A 10,314-nucleotide genomic window follows, 5' to 3' on the forward strand; every position below is an offset into this window, starting at 1 on the left:
AGATAATGTTGTCTATGGATGTTGCAGAACTTGATCTTGTTTTCCAAGCTGATAGCTGGCTTTTTGATGGTGCTGACTTCTTGAGCGATGGACTTCTTCGAGACGATAGCTAAAGAGGTGGACTTCTTTTGGGAGATGGCTGAGGAGTGGGAGATCTTCGAGGTGATGATGACCTAGGGTGTAGTGAAGAGTAGAGATTCTCAAGAGCTGTCCCTGGTGGAAATACTATGTAGACCTTCTCCCACACAATGAATGTGTGCTTGTTCTCTCCTATAGTGTTCGCCCCCTCCTCTGCGGGGTAGTCCACCTCAACATGGTGGTACTGGTCAACTGCCTGGTCTACTTTGACCATGATGTAGCCCTCCGATATCGGACGTCCGTGCAAATTTTCATGGGAACTGCGGGGATAAGCCATGCCAGAAGTCACCTTAATGGTAATATTCCTAGCACCAATGTGTAGTTCATACGGTGTCCATGCTATGATGAAGTCCACAACATAAGTGATGGAGTCAGCTCCCAGAACTCACATGGATGCATAGCTACTCCGATGACCACCGGGGCTAGAGCGCGCAACATTAGGAGACACTACTGGCCGTTCCTGTTCACTTACAATGGAACCCTGTTCACACATGGGTCTTGTCGTACTGTTTATGCTATTTTTTTTATGTTTTCTCTCCTTTTTTAGCACTTGTTCAAGTATTTTCATCATCCAAGCTTGTTCTATCTCTCGTTCCGCATCTCGTTCTGCTTGGGACCTCTTTCGACTCTTGTAACTGTCAACATCGTCTGGGAATCCATATTTCCAACCCATCACCCCAACACCTCGTGTGCACCCACCATGCTCCTTGTTTCCCAGGGCCAAGGTGAGCTCGTCCCTATCCCTGTCTGGTTTGAAAGAGCCTTGTGTAAGCTTATGTAAGCTTTTCTTGCAAGATCTTGTGTCACTTCTAGGTCTTCAGAGGTAGTAAAGGATAAGCTTCTATCAAATGAGTAAGAAGCACCCCTCACAAGAAGGGAGTGTGACGATCATTTGCTCCAGCCCTTCGTCTCAAGCGTGACATCTTTCTCTCATAGTTCATCTAGTTGTTGTTGCCACTGCCTTTCTTTTCTCACGTACCCACGACTGCCGACTTTGTGGGGGTACATGTTCTTCTTCGAGTTCGCTTTGTTCATCTTACTCAACCAATAATCTTTCGGTTGCGGCCATTTATGGAAACCTGGCATTGTACCTTTCTGCACATATGTTCTATTTAGTGTCCTCTTCCAGTTCTTAAATGAAAGATCCATGATCATTAGTGTCTTACGCTTAACTACTTCCATATCTATCTCCTCAAGAAAGTTGAACTTCTCTAATATCTTGGGCTATAAGATGTCATTTTTGATTGAATTAGGAACCATATTCTTGATTGAATTAGGAACCATATGCGGATCACCTCGTTCACCAATCCACAATCTGTAGCTGATGGGCACATGATCCTTAACAATAATCCCACAGACTGACTTGTATGGTCCCAAAACTCTCTCTGGTGCAATTGGCTTCCCTGCTGATGAGACCTCCATGATCACAAATCGTCTCGTAGTCATCTTCGAGGGACCTCGGACACGATGCCGCTCTTGGGATTGCTCATTGTCGTGACCCTTCGGAGCATCAAGCATCTGCGCATAAGTAAAAAAAACTATTGGGAACCTATATGATAATATGTAGAATAAATGTATTTATCTACTTATGAATTACCTCATCGCCTACACAGGCGTCTGTTTGGTCCAGGTTGAGGTAGTGGATCAGGCTACCTTCTTCAATGTTTGATGACGGCACTACATCTTCTTTTAGCACATGAGCTGGATCAGCGGTTAGTGATGACATCCCTTCCTGGGAGTTTTGCATACGATGATGAAAAGTGATTGAGTATCCTACATATAAAGAGCAGAGAAAAGGAGGGAGATAGAGATAAAGTCGATGAGGAGGGATGGAGGTTGTCGAAAGAGTGAGATAACCATGAAGGAGTCGATAGATAGAATGCATACAGATATAATATTGTAAATGAGTACATTACGACCACATTTAACAAAAAAAGTCATATCTTACATAGCAAAATAGGCATAAAGGTACTGACAGTTGACACATTGATCTTACAAGTCACATCATCTTACATAGCAAAATAATGATGATTACAACCAAAACTAGGATTATGATATTTTTACACGTGAAATCACACTTCTTTTTATTTTCTAAGTTAGCCAATTTTAGCTTTGCTTGGATGACTTGACTATTTTATGCCACAACAACTTCATGTTTGGACTTGTATCATTTGTAATGTGCCCATTTGAATCCATTAACTTGCGCGTGATATTCCTCCCAACTGGAGAACACTCCACTTTGCCGACCACAATGAAAAACATACTATGTCATAACAATCCTAAATTTCAGAGAATATGCAAAAATGATATACTACAAACCACACTGACACCAAAGACCATGCATACAAAATTCATGAGCCAGAAATTATAATTCTAAAACAACTTTGAAAAAACTACACTCTATCCACAACCTAATCAAACAGAGTGTCAGTATAGGTAAAACCATTTGCTACTGAAGAATATGAAACTAACAAGTTGTGCATATGTTCCACACATAGAAAAACAAGAAACAATGCAGACAACCAGGAGTCTATATTAAAAACACATTCTTTTAAGTTGGCTATTGGTGATATGCATGTGTAATTACATTGCAATATCGATTTACATTGCCATATGATTGATTCTATTAAACACATAAACTCTCTTTACAACTAAATAAACCAATCTCTTTGTCCAGCTAGCAATATCCTCACATTATTTCTCTCTTCTAATATGTCAATGATGTACCAATGCTATACCATTTCATAGAACATCAACAATCTTGAAAATAAGAAAGATGATTCAATTACCCTAACAATCACCACTAAAACCCCCTCTCCTCTCCTCCTATAATCCAATATTCCAAGCTAATGTGGTCCTCATGATCGACCAGTTACCCCAACAATCACACTGGAACCCTCTCAAAGCTCAAATTGGTCAAATGCAGCACATAATTAAAGCTCAAAGCGGTCAGTACCTGCAAGGCGGCAAGGGTCTGGGCGGGGAGGTGCGCGGGCTGGGCGTCAAGGAGGATAGGAATGGCACCGGGGAGGAGGACAGTGACGATGCTGGGGTGGAGGATGACGATGTTGAGGAGGACAGGGACAGCGGGCACATGCTCGTTGGTGCGGGCTCGTGGTTCTCTGGCAGCGTGGGCTCCTTGGTGTCGGGAGACGTTTTGGCGGAGGGCACAGGGAAGGGGGAAATTTTTCTAAGTGTCAAAGGGTCAAAGGGTGCAGGACGTCGAGCTATTTTACAGAGGATGACTTTCACTGCCGGCTCAATATGACCCCCGATAGTGAATTGGTACCTACACTGCCAACTCAAGAGGACTACTGGCAGTGAAACTACTTTCACCGTCGGCCCAATAAGTCTACCGATAGTGAAAGTAGTTTCACTACCAGCCCAATATGTCCACCAACAGTGAAATCGAGTTTCACTGTTGGCACTGCAAGGTGCAAAAAATTTATTTAGCTTCGCGCGCGTGCGTAGAGACTCGAACCCACGACCTACACCAAGTAAGACCGGACAAACCGCTGCGCTACTCAAGTGATTTCGATTGAGTTTGTACTATATATATTTATTAACATTATGTTGATCTAAAATCCTAATATATATTTATTTAAATTTAAACTTGCTATATACCAAAATTAAGCTTTGTATATACCTAAATTTCGTGGTTCAATTTTCTAATTCAATAGAAAATTAAAATAAATATGTTCATACCTAAGTTTATATATTAGGGCTTGCTAATTAATTAAAAAATATAATCAGAGCTTCCTATATGTCTTAATTTCATTGATAAATATTTTAAATCATTAAAAATTGAAAATAAATATGCTCATAACTATAGGTAATTCATTAAAAATAAAAAAATAGTAATACATATCAATAGTGCTAGCTTGTGCTATTGCTAATTTATTATTAAAAATAAAAAAATCAATATGCTCAATAATAAATATATCTTCCACAATAAACTACAAATTGAAGCTTCCATAACAAAAATGAGGTATAATTGCATCTAAAACAAATTCATACATAGTAATTAACACAATATAGCTACTTTGTCTTAACGATTCGCCCTTCATTATGATCACGACGTATATAGGGAGGTTCGTCGGTGTCTTCCATGGGACCTAGATCGACGTCCTCTCCGAAAGTAGGTAGCACGTCGAATTGATTGTAGTCTTCCTCATCACAACATTCTTCACTCCGATAATCCTTCTTTTTTCTTGAAGAATCATGTGACGCTCCTCCTTTTTAGTCGGGTCTAGGTCCTTTACATAGAAGACTTGCATAACATCATTCACAAGGACACATGGTTCTTCTCTATATCCAACGAGTTTTTGATCCACTATAGTCATACCGTACTTGTCGATCTTCACACCCCTGGGAGTCTGACCCATTGGCACAGGAAAAGAGGAACCTTTAATATTCCATAGTCGAGCTCCCAGATCTCCTCTACGAATACGTAGTGGGTCTTTCTATTTCTATTACTGTCGTTGGCATTTATACGGGCACCAATATTTTGGTTGCCGCTCTTATTATCCTGAGTTCTCGTATAAAATGTATAGCCATTTATACCATATCCTTGAAATGTGAGAATTGTAGTTGATGGTCCGTGAGCCAACACAGTCAACTGAGCACACTCTACCTGCTTGTACATCACTTGTTTACGTAACCAGGTGCCAAAATGATCTCGGTGCTCTCGCGCAATCCAAACATCGGACTTCCCTGGGTTTCTGGTGCGTAGCATCTTCTGGTGTTATTCGACATATGAGTCCATTAAAATTGATTGTTGCAAAACTGTGAAATGTATTTGCGTGAATGAAACGGGGTCGTTAGTGCGGAATGAGTTTGCACCTATCGTTCCTTCCTCTGTAGCCTCCTCTCATGACGAGATACAGATACACCAATCGATTTGATATTCATGTAGTCGACGCAGAAATCAATGAACTCCTCGGTTCCCCAGCCCTTGGCCATGCAGCCTTCCGGTCGATTTTGGTTACGAACATATTTCTTCAGAACTCTCATGAACCTCTCGAAAGGGTACATCTGATGCAGAAATACGGGGCCAAGAATTTGTATCTCTTTCACAATGTAAACAATGAGATGTACCATGATATAAAAAATGATGGAGGGAACAATGCCTCAAGCTGGGATAGAGTCTTAACCACGTCTTCATACAGCTTATCTAGCTTGGTCGGATCGATGGCCTTCTGTGATATCACGTTGAAGTATGAACACAGCTTTGTGATTGGGTTTCGAACCTTCAGTGGCAGAATACCTCTAATTGCAACTGGAAGCATCTGTGTCATCATCACATGATAATCATGAGACCTCATCCTAGTTAATTTCAAATTTTTATGTTTACTAGTCTCTTTATGTTGGCAGAGTAATGGAACTTTGATTCCATACAAGCACTTGCACATTGCAATTTTCTCCACCTCGCTCAGACTGTAGCTAGCGAGACCAAGATATTACATATTCGTCCATATCTTCGGGATATAGATCCTGTTTGAGTTTCAAATATTTTAGGTCCTTCCGTGCTTGGAGTGTATTATTTGTTTTGTCATGTATGTCTAGTAGATCCTAGATTGTTACGAACAACATTATGTGCAGGGTGAAGTTCCCTCGTTTGTATGCATCTCATACCTGCACACCATCGTTCCACAGTATTACAAGATATTACATTAATGGTTTTAGGTAGATATTGATATCGTTGCTAGGTTGCCTCAACCCTGGTATCAGCACCGGCATCATAATATACTTACGCTTCATACACAACCAAAACGGATGGTTGTAGATACATAGAGTCACAGACCAAGTGCTATGACTACTACTCATGTTGCCGAATGGATTCGTCCCATTCGTACTCAACCCAAACCTTATATGCCTCACATCTTCTGCAAAATGCTCCTTGTATTTTCTATCAATATTTCTCCAGTGCGTAGAATCAGCTGGGTGTCTCAGCATTCTATCATCCTTGCGCTCCTCGGCGTGCCACCGCATCAATTCAGCATGCCTTTTGCTCGCGAATAAATGCTCCAAATGAGGGACTATAGGAAAATACCACATCTCCTTGACAGGGGTCTTTTATCTTTTTTCCTTCACCATCGATATCATCATGGTCACGCTTGTACCGTGATGCACCACAAACGAGACATGCTTCCAAGTCTGCATACTCTCTGCGATACAACATGTAATCGTTTGGACATGTATGTATTTTCTACACTTCCAACCTCACTAGGCACATAACCTGCTTGGCCTGGTACGTATTTTCTGGTAGCACATTTCCCTTTGGAAGTAATTTCTGCTAGAACAGTAACAACTCTGTGAAACTTGTATTAGACCACCCGTTGCTTGCCTTCAATTTTAGCAGTGAAAGCATGGTATACAACTTTGTGTGCTCCTTTTCGCAGCCTAGGAACAACGGTGTTTTAGAATCCTCTACCATACACTATAACTTTTGAAATTCTATTTCATTGGTGAAGTTTCCCTCCCCGTCGCGCAACATCTGCTCCAGATCATCGGCGTCGGCATGGGAGTTGGCGTTGGCCGACATCTCCTCAAGATCATCATCGACTAACATATCTCCGGCAGGAGGCATATCGATGTATTCGTCAACCAGCATATCGATACACAAGTCTTTATCTTCTCTGCCAATGTATTACCCTTCCTATATCATCTCAGCTTCACCGTGCTCGGTCCAACAAGTATAGCCAGACATAAAGCTCATTGGTATCAAGTGGAATGTATCTACTGGATGGTGTAAAACTGTTTCTGGTTCTCACAATCCACGTATGGACAACACATGTATTGAGACTGTGTATTTAACTTGTACGTCATGGCTTGTATCAGGAAACAATGCACACCGTTCTTGTACTCTGCGCTCACACGTCTCGCATCATATATCCATCTTCTGTCCATCTATAATTATATCATTATTGCAAATCCAAATTCATAACATCTAGAAGATTTTACGATCACCAACAAATAAATTACCTTAATGATTTCTTATATAAGTGTTTAATGAAGCAATATTAAGACATGCTTTCATATATACCATATAATTTTCTTCTTATATTTTTCCCACTAGGGTTTTAAGGAGCTTTAGATGGCATATTACGATATTTCTTCTTCTTTTTTTTCCATAGAGTTTTTAGAGGAGTTTTCATTGTGCTATATACAGATGACAAAATTGATCAAGAGGAAGAGTTACGATTAATGATCAATACATAACTACAATCTCCCCAATGGATAAAAATTGTTGTCCATTGGGGAGGGGTGTCTCCCCAACAGATAAACTTTCACACCTTCATACTATATAGGGCATGTTTGGTAGATCTCTCCTTAATCTAAATTTTTTAAGGAAAATAATTCTGTGACTGAAAGTGATTATTTACGGTAAACTCTACGGTGGAAGTGACTATGTGTGGGAAGTGAATAAGAGGAAACTTTTTTTTTTTCAGCTTTCAGCATCTAGTTCATTTCAAATAATCATTCCCACGAATTCCACTCGAGAGGCTAAAAACTGAAAAATACTGTTTGACAGAGCTCTTCTAATTCTACTCGATATATATATATATCTTGAGGTCATATCCGTCATCATGATAAGAAAGCAACACACAACGGAACAAAAATGAGCACATACGTACACACGTATACATTCCAACATATTATTTGGAACACAATACATCCCTTTAATTTTATATATATCTTACTAAAATGGGAATTCTATAGTGTCATGTACTACTGCAACTCCCACATGAGCTTTGCAACTTTAGTCTGTACTACAAAATAAGCTAATCAAGCACAAGCTAAGTGGGTGCCACTTAGCTCCTGCACATGCATGCGTATGGTTACGGTCCCCTACCTTCTTTCTTCATGCTGATCAAGCCATAATACACACGTATATAATTATATAGATGGATAGCAACAAAGAAGCAGATATATATACTTGTATACATGCATAACAACGAAGAAGCCTCCACATGCTTGTATACATGCATAACAATGATGCACATATATAATCGGGCATCCGCCTTCGACCAGACCGACTAAAGAAATAGCGCCCCTACTACGTGTTAATTAGTTGGCCACTTACAATTTGTTATCGGCCTAGTGCTGCTAGTCTAGTTCACTTTGCTAGCTAATTATGTAGACGATTTCTTAAATCCTATGATGCGTGTGTCGATCGTAAGAAACCAACGAGGAGACCACAACGCTGTCCTTTGTGACGCATGAATTAAGTGCGTCTCCTGTTCACAGCTCCTCGATCGTCCTTCTCTGTCTAAAGTGCAGGGGAAAAAGAAAGCAAGAAAGCTAGGAAACATAGCCACAACAAGGGATATAATACTTGGAGTCCTGTGCATGCATGTACTCAAATGATTCAGCTGATATATCCATCCACCGGGGCGTGCCTCCAGCTCCATGCTCCAGGTCTTATAAATACTGGCCCTTCTCACCTGACACAGCTCCCTCCATCCCATGCACCTCCAACTTTGACAGCCACTTCCACTTACCTCTCTCCCCTCCTGTAGTAAGTACCACGGGTACTACGCTGTTATGAGTATACCAAGCCCCAGACTAAAGCTCTTCGGCTTCCACGTCTCCGAGGAGGAGCATGAGCCGGGGCTGGAGACGGAGGCGGAGGCCGAGCCGGAGGAGACGCCGGCGTGCGGTAACGGTGGCGGCGGCGGAGGAGGAGGAGGGTCGGACTCGTCGTCCTCGTCTACCACCACGACGACGACGGCCACGGCGGCCGGCGACGGGCGGAGGTACGAGTGCCAGTATTGCTGCCGCGAGTTCGCCAACTCGCAGGCGTTGGGCGGCCACCAGAACGCGCACAAGAAGGAGCGGCAGCAGCTCAAGCGCGCGCAGCTACAGGCCGCGGCCGCGGCCGTCGGCCGGGTCGCGGGTGGCGCCGCCACGCTCTACCCGCGCGCCAACCCGATGGTGTCCGCCTTCGCGCCTCCGCCGCACCTCCTCGGCTGCGGCGGCGGCGGCGACGCGGGGCCCACGAGCTGGGTCTACTTCTCGCCGCGCGCCGCCGCCGTGGCCGGCGGGCCGCAGGGCCAGCAGTTCCACGTCTCCCACGGCTGCGCCTTCCCGTCCCGCGCCGCCCCTGCCGCCGTGACCGCCTCGCCATCCGTGTTCTCGTACACCCCGGCCACCTCCACCGCTGCCTCGGCGCCTTACGTGACGACGGACGACCACAGCGGCCGGAGGGTCCACGCTAGCCCAGCTGCCACCCTGGCGAGATACCACGGCATGGCTGGCCCCGCGATGGTGGTGGCCGAGCCGGTCGTCCCCGGGCCTGAGGATGCCCTGGGGCTGGACCTCCAGCTCAGCCTTGCCCCCGCCGGCATGTGACTTCGCTCGCCTACGTCGTCGTCGTCGTCCACCACACGCACGATCGCGCGCGCGAGCTGCTGTCGCTTTGGTAAAAAAGAATTAATCACCTATTAGTACTACTACTACTTAAGTCTGTTCTAAGATCGATCCCTGGCTAGGTAATTAACGCTAGTAATTATGTACTTATTTTTAGTTGCTGGGATTTGGAGATCGAGCTGCATGTAAGCCACCTGCTGTAACACTGGGTTCTTGATATGCATGATCTGAGATGGCCACTGCACTCACGCCTTGTAAATTTTTGGTCGATCCATCCATCTATTGCTGCCATTTTCTTCAGCACCAGTAGTGTGCATCCCATTTTTTTGGTTGCTGTATTAATCAAACTAAAATTAAACCAGTGATCACTTCGTGTTTGATTTGGTTTGCTGATCGTGTATTTGATGGGCAAGTCCCTTAATTCTAGTTGAACATGCAGAAACCTCCCTGTGCGTGGTTATTGCTCCATGAGTCATTTTCCTCTTCCCTTTCTGATGCCAACTTATTTAGACTTTGTCCCTTTATCTGGTCTCTCCAACCAATAAATTACTCCTGTCTCAACATGCATCAACGCAGGGTAACGTACTGAAAAGAAAGATCACGCCTAGCTCTCTGACTCTCTCAACCATTCCTTCTTTGCAATTAACTACTGCAAAGCCACTTCTGCACTGATAGTTACTCCTGGGTTAATTAGCAAGATCGCAGCACTGACACAGCTACCTGGCACTGTACGCAACACATGCAGGAGCAGGATCACCATCGCAAGCTATTTTTCGTGCGCGCGTGTGATTGCGATTGGACGCG

General features: G+C 43.6%; 1 protein-coding gene across 1 annotated transcript; it reads left to right on the plus strand.

Moving 5' to 3' along the window:
• The first annotated feature begins 8,542 nt into the window (after positions 1–8,542).
• LOC133887360 (zinc finger protein GIS3-like) lies at positions 8,543–9,756 on the plus strand. The gene is made up of 2 exons (XM_062327296.1): positions 8,543–9,562; positions 9,668–9,756. The coding sequence occupies exon 1, from the start codon at positions 8,686–8,688 to the stop codon at positions 9,490–9,492; it is 807 nt and encodes a 268-aa protein (XP_062183280.1). The 5' UTR covers positions 8,543–8,685; the 3' UTR covers positions 9,493–9,562; positions 9,668–9,756.
• Positions 9,757–10,314: the final 558 nt, after the last annotated feature.

Source organism: Phragmites australis, chromosome 1 (assembly GCF_958298935.1).
Source record: "Phragmites australis chromosome 1, lpPhrAust1.1, whole genome shotgun sequence".
Classification (NCBI taxonomy): Eukaryota; Viridiplantae; Streptophyta; class Magnoliopsida; order Poales; family Poaceae; genus Phragmites; species Phragmites australis.